This window comes from Ranitomeya imitator, chromosome 1 (genome assembly GCF_032444005.1).
Source record: "Ranitomeya imitator isolate aRanImi1 chromosome 1, aRanImi1.pri, whole genome shotgun sequence".
In the NCBI taxonomy this organism is placed as follows: Eukaryota; Metazoa; Chordata; class Amphibia; order Anura; family Dendrobatidae; genus Ranitomeya; species Ranitomeya imitator.
Genome location: NC_091282.1, coordinates 695,209,316 through 695,231,708, shown reverse-complemented (window position 1 = coordinate 695,231,708; position 22,393 = coordinate 695,209,316). Strand labels below are relative to the sequence as shown.

At 43.9% G+C, this 22,393-nt stretch overlaps 1 protein-coding gene across 2 annotated transcripts in view; it reads left to right on the top strand.

Moving 5' to 3' along the window:
- Nucleotides 1-19,837, top strand: part of TRAPPC6B (trafficking protein particle complex subunit 6B) — a 43,804-nt gene extending 23,967 nt beyond the window's left edge. The window contains exons 5-6 of one of the 2 annotated variants that reach the window (XM_069730715.1): nt 12,236-12,329; nt 18,289-19,837. In XM_069730715.1, the coding sequence (XP_069586816.1) occupies nt 12,236-12,329; nt 18,289-18,320 (126 nt within the window). In that variant the 3' untranslated portion in view covers nt 18,321-19,837. Of the gene's footprint in view, nt 1-4,135; nt 4,275-12,235; nt 12,330-18,288 lie in introns of those variants that run through there. The other variant, XM_069730722.1, reaches the window with a different exon arrangement.
- Nucleotides 19,838-22,393: the final 2,556 nt, after the last annotated feature.

Here is a 22,393-nt window from a genome sequence, read left to right as displayed (position 1 = left end):
CACTGGGCAATATACTACATGACTGGCCAATATACTACGTGGCTCAGTGCTGTATACTACGTCACTGGGCAATATACTACGTCACTGGGCAATATACTACGTCATTAGGCAATATACTACGTGGCTGTGCAATATACTACGTCACTAGGCAATATACTACGTAACTGGCCAATATACTACATGGCTGGGCAATATACTACGTGGTTGGGCAATATACTACGTGGTTGGGCAATATACTACGTGGCTGGGCAATATACTACGTGACTTGCAATATAGTACGTGGTTGGGCAATCTACTACGTCGCTGGGCAATATACTACGTGACTGGGCAATATACTACGTGGCTGGGCAATAAACTACGTGGCTGGGCAATATACTACGTGGCTGGGCAATATACTACGTGGCTGGGCAATATACTACATGGCTGGGCAATATACTACGTGGCTGGGCAATATACTACGTGGCTTGGCAATATGCTACGTAGCTGGGCAATATACTACGTGGCTGGCCAATATACTACGTGGCTGGGCAATATACTACGTAGCTGGGCAATATACTACGTAGCTGGGCAATATACTACGTAGCTGGGCAATATACTACGTGGCTGGGCAATATACTATGTGGGCTGTGCAATATACTACGTGGCTGGGCAATATGCAACGTGGACATATTCTAGAATATCCGATGCGTTAGAATCGGGCCACCATCTAGTACATGATAAAGTGGGAAATAGAATTGAAATTCTCTACATCCCCTCAGAAGTAGCATGATGCTATTAGTCTAGTACAGAAAATCCTCTAGATGTGTTAATCACCTAGAGCAGATTAAAAAACTGCACGCCAGATGGTATCTCTATCCGGTGAGAATAACTCACTTCTCTCCAAATTATTCCCCCCTTTGCTGGAGAGGTTGCATTCAAAAAGGTTCCTTGAGCCATATGTGGTGGGACTGTCCGATATTATTCCATTCTGGCTTAGGGTTTTTGATCTGTGCTCACACATTTTAGGCCAGAGAATACCCCCAGAACCCAGTCTGGCGGTCTTACATCTTGGTCTGGACAAGTATCCGGTCGAGATGGGATGGTTCTTCCACATATTCTGATATCAGCAAGATTTTGTGTTGCTGCAAATTTGAAGTCCCCGAACCCTCCCTGTATTCAGAGCTTATTAACAGGCTAAATTCTCACTTTCAATCCGAATACTTACTATGTTTTTCCCTTACGCAGAAGGAAAAAGAATTCGATCTTGCGCCCTCTGGCTGGATTCTTCCTTAGCAGCCCCTCTATTGGCCATAACAGATAATGCCCTTCCTTACAAAGTCTAGACTTGCTTGATACTAGGCCCTTACTTTCCACTTTCTCAGTATTATTGTTTATTTGTTTTAGGTCTGTTGATTGTCTCACTCAATAGCTTCCCCCCCACCCTCTACCCTTGGTTGTGTTTATATTTACCCTTATAACAAAATGAGAGTTTGCACTCAAGTTGTTGCAGGTCAAACTGTTCAGCTCAAATTTCTGTGGTTATAATTTGATATGTGTCGTTGATCAGCGACACTATGTATTTATTGTACTGTGCTATCTCTCAATAAAAGATTTTGGATTAAAAAAAGAATACCAGCCCCTAATTACAGTGGGGCAAAAAAGTATTTAGTCAGTCAGCAATAGTGCCAGTTCCACCACTTAAAAAGATGAGAGGCGTCTGTAATTTACATCATAGGTAGACCTCAACTATGGGAGACAAACTGAGAAAAAAAAATCCAGAAAATCACATTGTCTGTTTTTTTTATCATTTTTTTTGCATATTATGGTGGAAAATAAGTATTTGGTCAGAAACAAACAATCAAGATTTCTGGCTCTCACAGACCTGTAACTTCTTCTTTAAGAGTCTCCTCTTTCCTCCACTCATTACCTGTAGTAATGGCACCTGTTTAAACTTGTTATCAGTATAAAAAGACACCTGTGCACACCCTCAAACAGTCTGACTCCAAACTCCACTATGGTGAAGACCAAAGAGCTGTCAAAGGACACCAGAAACAAAATTGTAGCCCTGCACCAGGCTGGGAAGACTGAATCTGCAATAACCAACCAGCTTGGAGTGAAGAAATCAACAGTGGGAGCAATAATTAGAAAATGGAAGACATACAAGACCACTGATAATTTCCCTCGATCTGGGGCTCCACGCAAAATCCCACCCCGTGGGGTCAGAATGATCACAAGAACGGTGAGCAAAAATCCCAGAACCACGCGGGGGGACCTAGTGAATGAACTGCAGAGAGCTGGGACCAATGTAACAAGGCCTACCATAAGTAACACACTACGCCACCATGGACTCAGATCCTGCAGTGCCAGACGTGTCCCACTGCTTAAGCCAGTACATGTCCGGGCCCGTCTGAAGTTTGCTAGAGAGCATTTGGATGATCCAGAGGAGTTTTGGGAGAATGTCCTATGGTCTGATGAAACCAAACTGGAACTGTTTGGTAGAAACACAACTTGTCGTGTTTGGAGGAAAAAGAATACTGAGTTGCATCCATCAAACACCATACCTACTGTAAAGCATGGTGGTGGAAACATCATGCTTTGGGGCTGTTTCTCTGCAAAGGGGCCAGGACGACTGATCCGGGTACATGAAAGAATGAATGGGGCCATGTATCGTGAGATTTTGAGTTCAAACCTCCTTCCATCAGCAAGGGCATTGAAGATGAAACGTGGCTGGGTCTTTCAACATGACAATGATCCAAAGCACACCGCCAGGGCAACGAAGGAGTGGCTTCGTAAGAAGCATTTCAAGGTCCTGGAGTGGCCTAGCCAGTCTCCAGATCTCAACCCTATAGAAAACCTTTGGAGGGAGTTGAAAGTCCGTGTTGCCAAGTGAAAAGCCAAAAACATCACTGCTCTAGAGGAGATCTGCATGGAGGAATGGGCCAACATACCAACAACAGTGTGTGGCAACCTTGTGAAGACTTACAGAAAACGTTTGACCTCTGTCATTGCCAACAAAGGATATATTACAAAGTATTGAGATGAAATTTTGTTTCTGACCAAATACTTATTTTCCACCATAATATGCAAATAAAATGTTAAAAAAACAGACAATGTGATTTTCTGGATTTTTTTTTCTCAGTTTGTCTCCCATAGTTGAGGTCTACCTATGATGTAAATTACAGACGCCTCTCATCTTTTTAAGTGGTGGAACTTGCACTATTGCTGACTGACTAAATACTTTTTTGCCCCACTGTATCTGCTTTAGCAAGGCTGGTTGTAAAAAAATGGAGGGGGGATCCCACTATACTTGATAACCAGTCTTGTTGACAGCTGAGGGCTGCAGCCCCCAACTGTCAGTTTTGCCTTGTTGGTTATCAAAAATAAAGGGGAGCCAACACTGTTTTTTTAATTTATTTATAACGCGGGCTGCGGCTGATAATTACTCCCATCAGCCACCACCTGCTCTCACTGTTATTAGTGGCAGCAGGTGTAGGCTGATGGGAGTAGTAGTTTCATCAACCGCAGCTTGCTCTTGCTGTTATCAGTTGAATACAACTCTTAACATTCTGCCCTGCTAGTTCTGATCGCCAGTAGAGCAGGGGAGAATGATGAAAGCTGTCTTCAGCACCCGGAACCAGGGAACAACGCGAACAGTACCGCTGATTCCCAGATGCCTGTTCATGTCACACTGATAACACACGGATGTCATCTGTGTGACATCAGTGTGCATGTGTGAGGGACGCTCTGCGGCTCGTGCTGCTGTTGAATGCGTCTACATAAGTGTCTCTGGTACATGTGAAAACTGTCACCACACGTCCCGTGACACACTGGCCTGTGAAAGAGCCCTCAGGGAGCTGGCACTGACTCTGAAAAGACAAGAGTGTGATGTGAGCTAGCAAGTGGGAAAATCAATGGTCGGGACCTGCAGGCTGTTCTATAGTATTGGCAGACAATCATAACAATGTTCGGACCGTGATTACAGAAGTAGAGCTCTGCTGCACAGACTGGGAGCTTTGAAAGGAAAGGTTTCACATAGGGTCTCTGAGGACTGTGACATTTTTTTTGTCACTAGAGGTACAAACTGCACAGGCTGCAAAGCATTGGTCATATTATCACCTTTTAATACTTTATAATATTTTTATGCCTTTCATAATAGGTTCTTCTGGGTGTTACCACTCTGCATCATTACTATTGGAGAGATGGACAATTTTCCCAAGAGGACACATGAGAGACTGACTGTTGTGAAGGGCCAAATCTCTTCAGGCTAAACTTAATTCTGCTGTTTATTATTATTATTATTATTATTATTATTATTTTATATTAATTTATCACTTAATATTGAGCATAATTTGGTATATTGACTCGATGTTATGGCTAATACATGTTATGATAGGGCTTATTGTAACATGTGCTCTTAACTGTAGTAGAAAATCCAAATCATACAGTTCACTGCTTTTTATAAAAAGCAGTAAGTTGTACTGTTCCTGTTAGTCAGCCCATGTACATTAATCAGCAGCTTCCCAAACACAGTCTGATGCCCACATAATAATAACTTCCCCCACATATAGTATGATGGACACCTGTTATGATCCGGTGACCTAGGAGCTGCATGAGAACTTTCACTGGAGAAGGTGTCCACTATACTGACCGCAATCCTGAACTTAACACCGCGACTAGAAGTAGCCGTGGAGTGTACCTTACACACCTAGACACCTCGTCACAGCCGGAGGACTAAATACCCCTAAAGATGGAAATAGGAATACTATCTTGCCTCGGAGCAGTTCCCCAAAGGACAGACAGCCCCCCACAAATATTGGCTGTGAGTCGGAGAGGAAAAAACATACACAGGCAGAAAAACAGGATTTAGCACAGGAGGCCAATCTAGCTAGATAGGACCGGATAGGACAGAGTTCTGTGCTGTCAGTATAAAAACCCTTCAAAACATACACAGCAGAATATACAAAAAACTTGCTACATCTACTAAAAGATGTAGGAGCGTAAATCTGTGACTCCAGTGAATCCTACAATCAGAGCAGGAATAAAACTGAAACAAGCACACAGCAGTGTGCCACAGATACAAAAACCAAACACTTATCTTTGCTGAATTTGGCAGCAACAGGAGAAGCCAGAAAGAGATCCAAAACTTCACAAGTAACATTGACAACTGGAAAGGGCTAAAGGATCCTGCACACCTAAATATCCCAGTCAGAATTGTAATCATCCGATACACCTGGCCAGGACTGCGAGTCAGAGACAACTGCATTCCCACCAACAACCACTGAAGGGAACCCAAGAGCAGAATTCACAACAGACACCACAGACCCCCTAAATAACTGCGATCAACCGCTTCCGGTAACCATCAATGAGTTTCTTACAATGCTCTGCTGGAATTTTAGACCATTCTTCTTTGGCAAACTGCTCCAGGTCTCTGATATTTGAAGGGTGCCTTCTCCAAACTGCCATTTTTAGATCTCTCCACATGTGTTCTTTTCTTTGAATGCCTCTTTTTTTCTCCTGTAAACTCTATGTTGATGCATTTGCCCAAAAAGCTCTACTTTTGCCTCATGTGACCAGAGAACATTCTTCCAAAACATTTTAGGCTTTTTCAGGTATGTTTTGGCAAACTCCAGCCTGGGTTTTTTATGTCTCGGGGTAAGAAGTGGGGTCTTCCTGGGTCTCCTACCATACAGTCCCTTTTCATTCAGACGCCGACGGATAGTACGGGTTGACACTCTGTACCCTCGGACTGCAGGGCAGCTTGAACTTGTTTGGATGTTAGTCGAGGTTCTTTATCCAACATCCGCACAATCTTGCGTTGAAATCTCTTGTGAATTTTTCTTTTCCATCCACATCTAGGGAGGTTAGCCACAGTGCCATGGGCTTTAAACTTCTTGATGACACTGCGCACGGTAGACACAGGAACATTCAGGTCTTTGGAGATGGACTTGTAGCCTTGAGATTGCTCATGCTTCCTCACAATTTGGTTTCTCAAGTCCTCAGACAGTTCTTTGGTCTTCTTTCTTTTCTCCATGCTCAATGTGGTACACACAAGGACACAGGACAGAGGTAGAGTCAACTTTAATCCATGTCAACTGGCTGCAAGTGTGATTTAGTTATTGCCAACACCTAGAGGGGACGGGAAGAAAAACATTAGACTCGAACAAAGACGACCCAGGAAAACATACTCAGAAGGGAGGTAAGAACATTTCTAAAACAATCCACAGTGAGGAGATTGGAACAAATCAAAATCCTCTAAACTGCATGCTCGCAAACGCCAGAAGCCTGACAAACAAGATGGAAGAACTAGAAGCAGAAATATCTACAGGTAACTTTGACATAGTGGGAATAACCGAGACATGGTTAGATGAAAGCTATGACTGGGCAGTTAACTTACAGGGTTACAGTCTGTTTAGAAAGGATCGTAAAAATCGGAGAGGAGGAGGGGTTTGTCTCTATGTAAAGTCTTGTCTAAAGTCCACTTTAAGGGAGGATATTAGCGAAGGGAATGAGGATGTCGAGTCCATATGGGTTGAAATTCATGGAGGGAAAAATGGTAACAAAATTCTCATTGGGGTCTGTTACAAACCCCCAAATATAACAGAAAGCATGGAAAGTCTACTTCTAAAGCAGATAGATGAAGCTGCAACCCATAATGAGGTCCTGGTTATGGGGGACTTTAACTACCCGGATATTAACTGGGAAACAGAAACCTGTGAAACCCATAAAGGCAACAGGTTTCTGCTAATAACCAAGAAAAATTATCTTTCACAATTGGTGCAGAATCCAACCAGAGGAGCAGCACTTTTAGACCTAATACTATCTAATAGACCTGACAGAATAACAAATCTGCAGGTGGTTGGGCATTTAGGAAATAGCGACCACAATATTGTGCAGTTTCACCTGTCTTTCACTAGGGGGACTTGTCAGGGAGTCACAAAAACATTGAACTTTAGGAAGGCAAAGTTTGAACAGCTTAGAGATGCCCTTAATCTGGTAGACTGGGACAATATCCTCAGAAATGAGAATACAGATAATAAATGGGAAATGTTTAAGAACATCCTAAATAGGCAGTGTAAGCGGTTTATACCTTGTGGGAATAAAAGGACTAGAAATAGGAAAAACCCAATGTGGCTAAACAAAGAAGTAAGACAGGCAATTAACAGTAAAAAGAAAGCATTTGCACTACTAAAGCAGGATGGCACCATTGAAGCTCTAAAAAACTATAGGGAGAAAAATACTTTATCTAAAAAACTAATTAAAGCTGCCAAAAAGGAAACAGAGAAGCACATTGCTAAGGAGAGTAAAACTAATCCCAAACTGTTCTTCAACTATATCAATAGTAAAAGAATAAAAACTGAAAATGTAGGCCCCTTAAAAAATAGTGAGGAAAGAATGGTTGTAGATGACGAGGAAAAAGCTAACATATTAAACACCTTCTTCTCCACGGTATTCACGGTGGAAAATGAAATGCTAGGTGAAATCCCAAGAAACAATGAAAACCCTATATTAAGGGTCACCAATCTAACCCAAGAAGAGGTGCGAAACCAGCTAAATAAGATTAAAATAGATAAATCTCCGGGTCCGGATGGCATACACCCACGAGTACTAAGAGAACTAAGTAATGTAATAGATAAACCATTATTTCTTATTTTTAGTGACTCTATAGCGACAGGGTCTGTTCCGCAGGACTGGCGCATAGCAAATGTGGTGCCAATATTCAAAAAGGGCTCTAAAAGTGAACCTGGAAATTATAGGCCAGTAAGTCTAACCTCTATTGTTGGTAAAATATTTGAAGGGTTTCTGAGGGATGTTATTCTGGATTATCTCAATGAGAATAACTGTTTAACTCCATATCAGCATGGGTTTATGAGAAATCGCTCCTGTCAAACCAATCTAATCAGTTTTTATGAAGAGGTAAGCTATAGACTGGACCACGGTGAGTCATTGGACGTGGTATATCTCGATTTTTCCAAAGCGTTTGATACCGTGCCGCACAAGAGGTTGGTACACAAAATGAGAATGCTTGGTCTGGGGGAAAATGTGTGTAAATGGGTTAGTAACTGGCTTAGTGATAGAAAGCAGAGGGTGGTTATAAATGGTATAGTCTCTAACTGGGTCGCTGTGACCAGTGGGGTACCGCAGGGGTCAGTATTGGGACCTGTTCTCTTCAACATATTCATTAATGATCTGGTAGAAGGTTTACACAGTAAAATATCGATATTTGCAGATGATACAAAACTATGTAAAGCAGTTAATACAAGAGAAGATAGTATTCTGCTACAGATGGATCTGGATAAGTTGGAAACTTGGGCTGAAAGGTGGCAGATGAGGTTTAACAATGATAAATGTAAGGTTATACACATGGGAAGAGGGAATCAATATCACCATTACACACTGAACGGGAAACCACTGGGTAAATCTGACAGGGAGAAGGACTTGGGGATCCTAGTTAATGATAAACTTACCTGGAGCAGCCAGTGCCAGGCAGCAGCTGCCAAGGCAAACAGGATCATGGGGTGCATTAAAAGAGGTCTGGATACACATGATGAGAGCATTATACTGCCTCTGTACAAATCCCTAGTTAGACCGCACATGGAGTACTGTGTCCAGTTTTGGGCACCGGTGCTCAGGAAGGATATAATGGAACTAGAGAGAGTACAAAGGAGGGCAACAAAATTAATAAAGGGGATGGGAGAACTACAATACCCAGATAGATTAGCGAAATTAGGATTATTTAGTCTAGAAAAAAGACGACTGAGGGGCGATCTAATAACCATGTATAAGTATATAAGGGGACAATACAAATATCTCGCTGAGGATCTGTTTATACCAAGGAAGGTGACGGGCACAAGGGGGCATTCTTTGCGTCTGGAGGAGAGAAGGTTTTTCCACCAACATAGAAGAGGATTCTTTACTGTTAGGGCAGTGAGAATCTGGAATTGCTTGCCTGAGGAGGTGGTGATGGCGAACTCAGTCGAGGGGTTCAAGAGAGGCCTGGATGTCTTCCTGGAGCAGAACAATATTGTATCATACAATTATTAGGTTCTGTAGAAGGACGTAGATCTGGGTATTTATTATGATGGAATATAGGCTGAACTGGATGGACAAATGTCTTTTTTCGGCCTTACTAACTATGTTACTATGTTACTATGTTACCTGTTAGGTGCCACAGGCAGGGCCGCCATCAGGGCACTACAGCCGTGACTGGCGTATGGGGCCCGGTGAGCAGAGGGGGCCCGCATCGGGCCCCCTCTTACCTGCTCACCGGGCCCCTACCGGCAGCCGCAGGCTGAACCGGGCCCTTAGCGGCGGCCGCACGTCAATAGTTAACAGCCGCCAGCCGCAGCGTGCAGGTCGCCGGCGTCTGACGTCATTGTCAGTCGCCGGTGAGTGCACGGTGCAGCTGCGTGGAGAGAGGAGCGCGGCAGGTAAGTAGAACTTTTTTGTTTTTTTGAGAGCGGCGATGGGGGGGGTGTTGTTGGCCCAGGGCAGTAAAGCTGGACACAGGGTGGGGGCCGGGGGGCAGTAAAGCTGGACACAGGGTGGGGGCCCAGGGCAGTAAAGCTGGACACAGGGTGGGGGCCGGGGGACAGGAAAGCTGGACACAGGGTGGGGGCCGGGGGGCAGTAAAGCTGGACACAGGGTGGGGGCCGGGGGACAGTAAAGCTGGACACAGGGTGGGGGCCGGGGGGCAGTAAAGCTGGACACAGGGTGGGGGCCGGGGGGCAGTAAAGCTGGACACAGGGTGGGGGCCGGGGGGCAGTAAAGCTGGACACAGGGTGGGGGCCGGGGGGCAGTAAAGCTGGACACAGGGTGGGGGCCCGGGGGCAGTAAGGCTGGACACAGGGTGGGGGCCGGGGGGCAGTCAAGCTGGACACAGGGTGGGGGCCGGGGGGCAGTCAAGCTGGACACAGGGTGGGGGCCGGGGAGCAGTCAAGCTGGACACAGGGTGGGGGCCGGGGGGCAGTAAAGCTGGACACAGGGTGGGGGCCGGGGGGCAGTAAAGCTGGACACAGGGTGGGGGCCCGGGGGCAGTAAAGCTGGACACAGGGTGGGGGCCGGGGGGCAGTAAAGCTGGACACAGGGTGGGGGCCGGGGGGCAGTAAAGCTGGACACGGGGGGACAGAGTGCTGGGCAGAGTGCTGGACAGAGATGGGGCAGAGTGCTGGACAGAGATGGGGCAGAGTGCTGGACAGAGATGGGGCAGAGTGCTGGACAGAGATGGGGCAGAGTGCTGGACAGAGATGGGGCAGAGTGCTGGACAGAGATGGGGCAGAGTGCTGGACAGAGATGGGGCAGAGTGCTGGACAGAGATGGGGCAGAGTGCTGGACAGAGATGGGGCAGAGTGCTGGACAGAGATGGGGCAGAGTGCTGGACAGAGATGGGGCAGAGTGCTGGACAGAGATGGGGCAGAGTGCTGGACAGAGATGGGGCAGAGTGCTGGACAGAGATGGGGCAGAGTGCTGGACAGAGATGGGGCAGAGTGCTGGACAGAGATGGGGCAGAGTGCTGGACAGAGATGGGGCAGGATTGCACACAGACTGGGCAGAGTGCTGGACACAGATGGGGCAGGATTGGAAACAGATGGGGCAGGATGGATACGATGGACACAGATGGGGCAGGATTGGACACAGATGGGGCAGGATTGGAAACAGATGGGGCAGGATGGATACGATGGAGACAGATGGGGCAGGATGGGGAGATCATATGGGGCAGAATGGATACCCATGAGGGCAGGATGGGAGAACATATGGCTGGAGCCTGGAATGAGACACACGGGGGCTAGGATGGCGAATATTACCATAGGGGCTAATTAAGGGATATTATTATTGCAGTGATGTATTTATTTTATTTTTTGAGTATACTGTTTTAAATGGGGGGGAGGTCCTGTTACTGTGTAGAGTGATACTATGTTGCCTTCTTCATGTGGTGTAATGTAGAAGTTGGGAAAATTAAGTAATGTGTTCTACAAGCGGAACTCGAGATAACTGTTTTATTTCCTGCAGAGACGAGTCCTGGCTGGATGAAGTGATGGCGGTCTGTGCTGGATGAAAGATGAAGGACTTCACCTAGAGACGTCACTGGTGAGTCAGTGTTACCTATACACTGACACTATACACTGTATACTATATACAGAGGTCCTGTGTACAATGTCACCAGTGATCACTGTATTACCTATACATTATATACAGAGCTCCTGTGTGTAATGTCACCGGTGATCACTGTATTACCTGTACACAGACACTGCATACTAATTACAGATCTCCTGTGTATAATGGCACTGCTGGTGATAGTATTGTGGTTTTTTTTTAATTACTGATCAGAATTGTAGTATTCAGTCACTATGTGGTGGTAATATGTGGTCTGGACATGGTGTTGCGGTATTTGTTCCTTGTATGTGATATTACTCGATCACTGTGGTGGTAATATGTGGTCTGGACATGGTGTTGCGGTATTTGTTCTTTGTATTTTATATTATTCGATCACTGTGGTGGTAATATGTCATCTGGTCATGGTGTAGCGGTATTTGTTCCTTGTATGTGATATTATAGGTCATTTTAAAAATTGAAAAATAAATAAAAATATACCTAAATTGTATTGCATATTTTAACAAATATTTAGTAGGTTACAGTAGAGTAGGGCCTGGCCAAAAGTGTCTACCGTGTTATGGTGGCGGCTTAAAAAATCTTTTGGCCAAAACAAAAGCTGCCGGCTATATGTGTGATCTGGTGATGGGAACTGTCAATGTGTGATAGGTGAGAAGTGGAGATTTTCCAAGAGAGAGCGGTGGGACTGTGGACAGTTCGAGGGGTGGAGCTTGGAGGCGGGGCTGGGGTGGAGCCTTGGCGGAGTTTCAAGGGGGCCCCGAAAATTTTGCCAGTATGGGGCCCCGAAATTTCTAGTGGCAGCCCTGGCCACAGGTAAGTTACAGGTGCTGTTAATTACACAAATTAGAGAAGCATCACATGATTTTTCGAACAGTGCTAATACTTTCGTCCACCCCCTTTTTTATGTTTGGTGTGGAATTATATCCAATTTGGCTTTAGGACAATTCTTTTTGTGTTTTTTCATCTAAGATAAATTAAATGAAGATAATAATACCAAACGATTTGTGTTTGCAATCATTTACAGGAAGAAACTGAGTATTATCTGACAGAATTGCAGGGGTGTCAATACTTTTGGCAACGACTGTAGGTTCTTCCCGTCTACTAAAACTAATTCATCCGGAGTCTTTTTTTTTTTTTTTTTTTGCAGTATTTGGCATTCACATGTGGTCTAATTCGAGGAGGATTATCAAATTTGGGAATACGAAGTATTGTAACAGCAGAAGTCTCAGTAATGCCTGCATGTGAGTATATGGTATTTTTATGCCTATGATTTATTAGTACATCTAGTAGTGTGTGCGTGCGTTTTTTTTTTTTTGCGTTTTTTTTTTTTGCGTTTTTTTTTTTTGCAGCAAGAGTAAGGTGCTTTACTATCAAGGGAAATGTAAACTTTTCATAGGCAGTGGAGCGCAACTAATAATTGTGCTCTGTTTAACTGCCCCCATAGACATTAGACGAGATATTGGCGAGACATCGGCTAACAGTCTAATGTGTACGGCGACCTCCCGACTGTCAGGTGGAGAGAAGGATCCTGATTTTTGCATTTCCATAAGCCAAACCCCTTTTTTCTTTTTGGCGCCCAGATAAGCTGCGGACAGAGGAATCTGGCAGCTCCTCTTTCGGTGAACACACCGCCCAGCCAAGTGCTCGTATATATGGGGGAAGTCAGGAGCGCGAGCTGTCAGCCGAACATCTATCTAATGTGCATGGGGGCTTCAATGCATCACATAGTCCTGTCATTTTGTCATCAAATTCCACTGTTAAATAGGAAGGTTTTTTTTAACTTATTTCATTAGTCTGCAGTGTTGCCTGTTTGGCCACTAGATGTCAGCACATGTTATCATTGCAATATAGCATAATTAATTATTAAATGCATCGTTAATTGCTAAATAGTTGTCTCACGCCAGTCATAAGGCAAATGCTGTGCTGTGAAGGTAAGGAAAAACTATGGATTCTTACTATAAGGAGGTAGTTTTCCCTTTACACCACCTGTGCATATTTTTGATGATGCCCAGAGCTTCAAAGGCTTTTTTTTTTTTGTGAAAACCTTTATTATCCATTTATTCAGCAAGTATATGCATAAATACTCTTCTGGGAATTTAGGAATAATTGGTGAGGTTACTGTATGAGTGCCCATACATAATAGGTAAATGTTGGCTGAACCTGATTTATTTTTGGACCAGCCAATGGATTATTTTTGGACCAGCCAATGTAGGTAGTGGTGGTGTCCCGACTCTTCCTCCATAGAGATCAGTGGAAAAATGGATCACATGTTTTGGATTTCAGAGTTTCTAGTGAAATGCTGTGCAAGCTCATCACTGCTGTCTGAAACGTAAGACCACCTAAATTCTGGCTAAATACCCACAATAAATATTTGGTGCATTTTTGACACTACATATTTTTGTGTGCAAAAAAACACAGCTTATTACAGTTCCAGCAAAGTAGATGGAATGTATAGAAATCTCATTTACAAAATGCCAATTCCTCTTGCAGTAAATATGAGTCTTATTTGCAGACTTTCCCCTGAGATTTGAATGAGATTTGGAAAATCTGCATATACTGTATATAACGCAGATGTGTTGTTAGTTTGCACAATGGGAACGCACTGAAAAAATGCATGACCTCAACAATAGTTTCATCAAGGCCAAATAATAGCAGAAAGTATCCAAAATAAAGCGGCTTTATTTGAAACATGACATACCAAAAGGATGGGGAAAAAAACAGCAGCTCAGAAAAATAGAGGATAAAACTCATATAACTGAATTTAACTAATTGGTTCCAAAAATCTGGGACATCAAAAATGCACAAATATTCATGGTGGGAACTTCGATCAACCCCTTCACCCCCGGAGCTTTTTCCATTTTTTCATTTTCGTTTTTTGCTCCCCTCCTTCCCAGAGCCATAACTTTTTTATTTTTCCGTCAATATGACCATGTGAGGGCTTATTTTTTTGTGGGACGAGATGTACGTTTGAACGATACCATTGGTTTTACCATGCCATGTAACAAAAAACAGGAAAAAAATTCCAAGTGTGATGAAGTTGCAAAAAAAGTGCAATCTCACACTTGTTTTGTGTTTGGCTTTTTTGCTAGGTTCACCAAATGCTAAAACTGACCAGCCATTATGATTCTCCAGGTCATTACGAGTTCATAGACACCTAACATGACTAGGTTATTTTTTTATCTAAGTGGTGAAAAAAAATTCCAAAATTTGCTAAAAAAAAAAAATTACGCGATTTTCCGATACCCGTAGCGTCTCCAATTTTCATGATCTGGGGTCAGGTGAGGGCTTATTTTTTGCGTGCCGAGCTGGTGTTTTTTAATGATACCATTTTGGTGTAGATATGTTCTTTTGATCGCCCGTTATTGCATTTTAATGCAATGTCGCGGCGACCAAAAAAACGTAATTTTGGCGTTTTGATTTTTTTTCTCGCTACGCCATTTAGCGGTCAGGTTAATCCTTTGTTTTTATTGATAGATCGGGCGATTCTGTACGCGGCGATACCAAATATGTGTATGTTTGATTTTTTTTTTTAATTGTTTTATTTTGATTGGGGCGAAAGGGGGTGATGTGAACTTATATATATATATATATATATATATATATATATATATATATATATATATATATATATATATATATATATATATATATATATATATATATTTAAACACTTTTTTTTTTTAATTTTGGCATGCTTCAATAGCCTCCATAGGAGGATAGAAGCATGCACTACACGATCGCCTCTGCTACATAGAGGTGAGGTACAGATCACCTCTATGTAGCAGAAATGCAGGTGTACTTTGAACGCCGACCACAGGGTGGCGCTCAAAGCAATCGGCCATCAACGACCATAGAGGTCTCATTGTTATGGCAATGCACTGCTGACCCCCGATCATGTGACGGGGGTCAGCGGTGCGAGCAATTCCCGCCGCGTGGCCGGGAGCGCTAGTTAAATGCCGCTGTCAGCGCTTGACTGCGGCATTTAACTAGTCAATGGGCACGGGCGGATCGCGATTCCGCTCGTGCTCATTGCGCGCACATGTCAGCTGTACAAAACAGCTGACATGTTGCAGCTTTGAGGTGGGCTCACCGCCGGAGCCCACCTCAAAGTAGGGGATCTGCCAGCTGACGTACTATTCCGTCAGCTGGCAGAAAGGGGTTAAAAGAGGAATGGAAAAAAAAAAAAAAAAGGAAAGGTGGGAATCAAGTAAACAAGCATATGGAAAAAACAGGATTTTTGGTTGCTTACCGTAAAATCTGTTTCTCGGAGCCTCCATTGGGGAACACAGGAACCATGGATGTATGCTGCTGCCACTAAGAGGCTGACACTATGCAAATAAAAAAAGTTAGCTCCTCCTCTGCACTGTACACCCCACTGACTGGCATTATGAACTTCAGTTAGTGAGAAAGCAGTAGGAGAAAAAACAATAAGGTTGAAATAACATAACCACAAAGATGAGAACTGTAAACATGAGAACAGTCATAGAACATAGAACCACAGAAAACTGCACAACATGGGAGGGTACTGTGTCCCCCAATAAAGGCTCCGAGAAGCAGATTTTACGGTAAGCAACCAAAAATCCTGTTTTCTCTATCGCCTCTCATTGGGGGACACAGGAAACATGGGACATCCCAAAGCAGTCCCTGGGGTGGGAAAAACAGACTTCCATCAGGCCAGAGGACTCACCACTGCCGCCTGCAAGATTCTTCTGACTAGGCTGGCGTCCGCCGAAGCGTAGGTATGGACCTTGTAAAATTTGGCGAACGTGTGGATGGAAGACCAGGTTGCCGCTTTGCAAAGCTGTAGGGCGGAAGCCCTGTGGTGCACCGCCCAGGAGGTGCCTACTGCCCGGGTAGAGTGAGCCTTAATTCTGGGAGGGGGTAATCTGTTCTTGACCCGGTAAGCCTCCAGAATTGCCGTTCTGATCCAGCGAACAATAGTCGCCTTGGAAGCCGGCAGGCCTCTACGCGTGCCATCAGTAATGATGAAAATAGAATCCGTCTTCCGGAAAGCGGCCGTTCTAGCCAGATAGATCCTCACTGCCCTGACAAGGTCCAGCTTGTTCAACGATCTCTCCAGAGGATGAGAGGGAGCTGGACAAAAGGAAGGTAGAACGATGTCCTTGTTGAGGTGGAAGGTGGAAACCACCGAAAGAAGGAAGGCGGAGGCCTGAGGACCACCTTGTCCTGGTGAATGACCAAGAACGGAGGTCGGCAAGAAAGGACCGCCAACTCGGAAACGCGGCAGATTGAAGTGATGGCCTGACACTAAGCTAAACTGAGGTTCATAATGCCAGTCGGTGGGGTGTACACTGCAGAGGAGGAGCTTACTTTTTTAATGCATAGTGTCAGCCTCCTAGTGGCAGCATACACCCCCATGGTTCCTGTGTCCCCCAATGAGAGGCGATAGAGAAACATAGCTAGTATTCAGATGTTTCTGCTGCTATTAATGTCTACTGTACATTAAATTGTTATTCAAGAAAATACAGCTTATTGCAACTCCAATGATTATGACGATGCTGTCTGAAAGGTGAAGTTACTTTTTTTTTCCACTTATTAGAGGAGTGGGATCCGGTCACCCCTATTGCATTGATAAATTTGGCCATTGTGGTCGGAAAAAAGGACGGATGTGCTGACCGCGTAGCCTTTCAATGGAGCAGCAACTTGAAAGCTTTAGCACTGCTCCATCCACTTGAGTACATGCAACCTCCTTTCTTATGATCATTGGGGGGTCCCAGTAGTGTGATCCTCAGAGATTAAAGGGAACCTGTCACCCCGTTTTTTCAGATTGAGATAAAAATACTGTTAAATAGGGCCTGCGCTGTGCGTTACAATAGTGTATGTAGTGTACCCTGATTCCCCACCTATGCTGCGAAATACATTACCAAAGTCGCCGTTTTCGCCTGTCAATCAGGCTGGTCAGGTCAGGTGGGCGTGGTGACATCGCTGTTTCTTCCCCAGCTTTCTGTTGGTGGCGTAGTGGTGTGCGCATGTCCAAGTGCCCGAATCCACTGCGTGCAGGTGAAGAAAAAGCGCGCGATCTGCGCTAGTACCATTGTCATCGGTGGGGGCGGCCATCTTCCTGAGGCCGCGCGTGCGCAGATGGAGTGCTCTGCTGCACGGGGCTTCAGGAAAATGGCCGCGGGATGCCACGCGTGCGCAGATGGAGATCGCGGCGGCCATTTTCCCAAAGCCGAGTTTGCATCTCGGCTTCAGGAAAATGGCCGCCGCGATCTCCATCTGCGCACGCGTGGCATCCCGCGGCCATTTTCCTGAAGCCCCGTGCAGCAGAGCACTCCATCTGCGCACGCGCGGCCTCAGGAAGATGGCCGCCCCCACCGATGACAATGGTACTAGCGCAGATCGCGCGCTTTTTCTTCACCTGCACGCAGTGGATTCGGGCACTTGGACATGCGCACACCACTACGCCACCAACGGAAAGCTGGGGAAGAAAAGAGCGATGTCACCACGCCCACCCGACCTGACCAGCCTGATTGACAGGCGAAAACGGCGACTTTGGTAATGTATTTCGCAGCATAGGTGGGGAATCAGGGTACACTACATACACTATTGTAACGCACAGCGCAGGCCCTATTTAACAGTATTTTTATCTCAATCTGAAAAAACGGGGTGACAGGTTCCCTTTAAACATTATCCATATTACGGTACCTACTGTTTCAATTCTTCAGGGGGGGAACTTTAAAGGGGTTGTGCAGGCTTCGGGCTCAAGTCTGCAGTCAATCATTGTGACTGCACACTTGTGAATCATCGCACTGTGCGCTGTCAGGATTCTCTGGTGCCGACGCTGGGAGCGATTTGCATGAATGCAGTCACATGCCGACTAGACATGCACAGCCTCGCTAAATACAACTGTATTGAGCCAGGCCAGACAAGTCTAGTTGGAATGTGGCTGGAAGTATGCAGACCACCTACTTGTACTGGAGAATCCTGACTGTGCGTGCTGTGAGAATTCACAAGTCTACCGTCTCACGTAGAGTGACTGCAGACTTAAGCCTCAAACCTGGACAGCCCCTTTAAGTGACCCTACAGTTGACAACTACGGTTGGAGTCTCTGTTTAAAATACGCCCTACAGAGCTGTTTTTGTCAATCTGCTTTGCATATCATCATTTGGTATCAAGTTTTTTAGTGCAGATTATAATTGTGATAACCTGTGATAAACTAGTTTCTCTTTTTTATAGGTAAATTCCAGGTGATGATTCAGAAGTTGTAGCACATACGGAGGAATGCCATTAACCTAACTGACTGTCTGTACAGATCATCACACATAAAAGTATCCTCGGCTCACGTAAAAGATGATCTACTTACCGTCGTGTCCCTGAGTCATCAGGAGCCTGCTCATTGCACAAGTCTTAAACCCTGAAATCAGGGTGACAGGGGGATAGTTTCACATTTACTCATCTATCTGACCACATAAGAACACTAAACTATGTACACAAGCACATTAACATTTTTTTTAAATGCATAGGAAGCCTTCAATTACATCCCTCATGGAACGTGGAGTACTTTATACATGTGAGTGATGAAAATTGCAGTCCATCGAAAGGTACCATAAGCGTAAAAAATGCCTTATTCGTGGACAATCTGCCTTCCACACCACTAAATATTGTAATGTGTGCAGTAATGGAATGAATAATACAACTTTTTGACACTTGGAATCATACATAAATACCATACTAACAATTTTTATTGTTCAGTTCTGCTCTGACACAAATGCCAATGGAGATTTGACTGGTGGGCATGAATGCCGCTGTAAGAACAGGGTTTATGAGATCTACTAAACACCTAACCTAGATGTACCCCAATTCTGGCTTAATCTGCACAAAGAAATGGTTGTACATGTGTTGCAGTAATTCATTATACTGTATGTGTTATGCACATTTTCCAACTCCTTTGAGAAGGGGGCATGGCCTGATATGTAGCCTACCATAAGGGGTATGACACATAGGTCACATCATATGCCACAATTTTTTGCAAATTATTGACACTAATATATGGTGTAAAGTTAGAAAAAAAACAGTCTAAATATACACCAGACTTATCGAACAGCCTGAATGCATTTTCAGACGGTCTGTCCGAAATTTAGAACTGATTAAAAATTTGTCCCAGTGTCTTAAAGGGAATCTATCCTACGGATAAACCCTCCTAAGCCCTCTATATGGGCACGTAGGTCATAGAAAGCCGAATGAAATAATACCTTTTATATATGCAAATGGATGACTTATTCTAGAGAAATCTATGCTTTCCTAATATGTAAATGAGTTGTTAAGATCTATGGGCCTGACATAGATCTCACTGAGAATCTGCCACCAGAGCTTATTATTAGGGGGGTATTACCAGCGTGAGACATGTAATGGCTGACACTTGGCTCTGTTATCTATAGCGGTGTGTGATTTATGACAGTAAACACAGTACAACAAAAGTGACCTTTGTCTCATTACAAACACATTTGCAGTTGTCTTCTCATGGTGCTCTCAGCTCTGCTGTACTTCCGTTTTCCTCACACTGACTGCCTGCAAGATGGAAGCTGAAGCACTATGAGAGGACACCCAAAAACCAGTTTGTAATGAGACAAAGTTCACTTCTGCTGTACTGCGTAATCTGTCCCCAGTGCAGAGCTGTGTGTGATTATGAGAGCAGACTGTCAGTCATTACATGTCTCACACTGGTAACACTCCCTTTCATTTATAATAAGCTCTGGAGGCAGATTATTAGAGAGATCTACGTCCGACCCATAGATCTTAGCAGCTCATTTACATATTAAGAAAACCATGTATTTCTCTGGAATAAGACATCGGTTCGCAGATATCAAGGTATCACCGTATTCATCTTCCTATGACCTACATGCCCATATCGACGGCTTAGGAGGGTTCATCCTACTGACAGATTCACTTAAAAAAAATAAATGGAAAATTACCCAAACCTACAAAGGAAATATTTGGGGGACAAGATTCCTTCAGTGTACCAATGCATTGGATGAGCTTGGTTCCCAACTTACTGGATTTTCCATTTTTGAGGAAATTAGTTGTGTTTTTTTTTTTTTTTTTTTGTTCGATCATTTTACAATGAAAGCTTGGGGGACAGAGTTTCAATTCCTTATTTCTGAAGATCTCTCCTCTCCACCTGGGCATGGAAAATATTTCTCTCTGTAAGCTGCACACCTATCGTAATCACACCTGACATAGGTACGCAGCTTCGATACTTTATTTAGGGGACCTGTCACCAAATCAAATAAGTCTTGTTTTTGCTCTTATTTGATTCCTGCCGTTCTCTAAATCCATTTTCTTTTTTGTCAAATCCGCCATACGACTCCAGATATCTGAGCTTTTTATTTAGTGCTAATTTTTATGGTCTTTACCAAGGAGGCCTTGCTCAGAGGGTAATTATGCAGAGCAGCCTAACAAAGCGCTGCAGACAATCCTGTGAGCCATGGCTCTTTGTAAAGACCAAGGGACTAGCAGGAATAAAGGGCAAAAACTGGCCTCTTTTCACCTGGCCCTCTTTTAACAGCATACATGTTAGAGGCCCCCATACACATTAAACTAATATTGGCTGTACAACACTATTTCGACAGGATGGGCCGACCATGTATATGGGAGGCCTCCCTACTCTTCCCCTACAGATGATGTCAGGAAAGAGAAGGACCCAACCTGTTCAATTTCAAATGCCAAATTTGTGTTCATTGAGGAAGTAAGCCGCTGTCGGGCATTCTTGTGTATGGGATAGTTGGGAAAGATGGCTGTCGGTCCAAACGATTCTTTGGTCGATGGCTATCTAATGTGTATAGGGGCCTTAAAGGTAATTAATCTGTTACCAGGTTTTTGCCTCCTAATCTTAGAGAATCATAATGTAGAGACAGAGACTTTGATTCCAGCAGTGTGTCACTTACTGGGCTGCTTACTGTAGTTTTGATAAAATCACTGTTTTATCAACAAGAGATGGTCACTAGAGGACTAGTAACCCCGCTGCCATGTAGTCCAGCCACGCCCCCACCACTGATTGGCAGCTTTCTGACAATGTACACAGGAAGCTGCCAATCAGTGGTGTGGGCGGGGTTATACACAGCTCAGCATTCAGAGAACAGCTACATCTGCAGCAGAGAGAATTAGTGATTTTATCATAACTGCAGCAAGCAGCCCAGTAAGTGACACATCGCTGGAACAAGGGTCTATGTCTCTACATCATGCTGCTCTCAGATGGGGTAGCAAAAACCTGGTGACAGATACCCTTTAAACAAAGACCCTGTACACAAACCCCCCTCAAAATGCTTGTATGAGGCACAGTAGAAGTGTAGAAGGAGGCAGACATGATTGATTATGGATTTTAGCAGTTATTGTATAAATTGTATTAGCTAGCCGTAATTCTAATTAAATTTTCTACATGATGCACAACTACAGATGTCGCTGAATTTAGCATTGACATATATCTGTAATTTTTGAGAAAATGTTAATTTACTCGCAGAAGAACAAGTGATCTTTAGAGTTTCTATCCTATGGTCACAAAGGTAGAGAGAACTATTTATATATACTTACAGATACCTTTTAATATATAGAATATAGATTGACCACATCTGCATATTATAACTATGTGCAAAACTGACTTTCATGGTTGCAGGGATGAAAAATAAAAAAGGGGACATTATTACTTTATTTAATATTCATTATATAACCGTTACACAACTTTTTCTGCTATTGGTTAATTATGAAAGGCTGGTTAAAAAATATAAATAACATTCATTGCCGATTAGATAAGAGATAGAAATGACCATAACAGTCTGGTATGGTCCAGTGCATCTTGGCACGGAAAAATAGACAATGATCTTACAGTAACTGGCGAAGTGATGTATTAGTTTCACTAAAGAAAGGAAATATTTTATACCATATATATTATCCATGAGCAGATCATGGACCAAAAGTATTTATGATGCTAGCATACGGGAACAGTAGATCTAATTAACAATGCATTAATAACACCGCAGCATCCTTTGTCTGGCTCTGTAAAATAGTGTCCCTCCGATGACTGCGTTAGTTGCATTTGTAAAGGTGCCACCTGCAATAGCGGTTTCGCCGGCAGCTAGTCCTCTAGTGCTCTACATGCAGGATCCACTCATGAGAGTGTTCTTGTGTTTTCAATAGAAAGAGGAAGGGGGGAAGCTTCTACCGTCGGCTATTTCCACCATTCGATATGCCCAATCCATCTTTCCTGGAAGCCCACCATACTCGTAAGATAGTTGGCCAATCACACCAAAATTGGTGAATTAGGCCAACTTTTTTCCAATCTTGATTT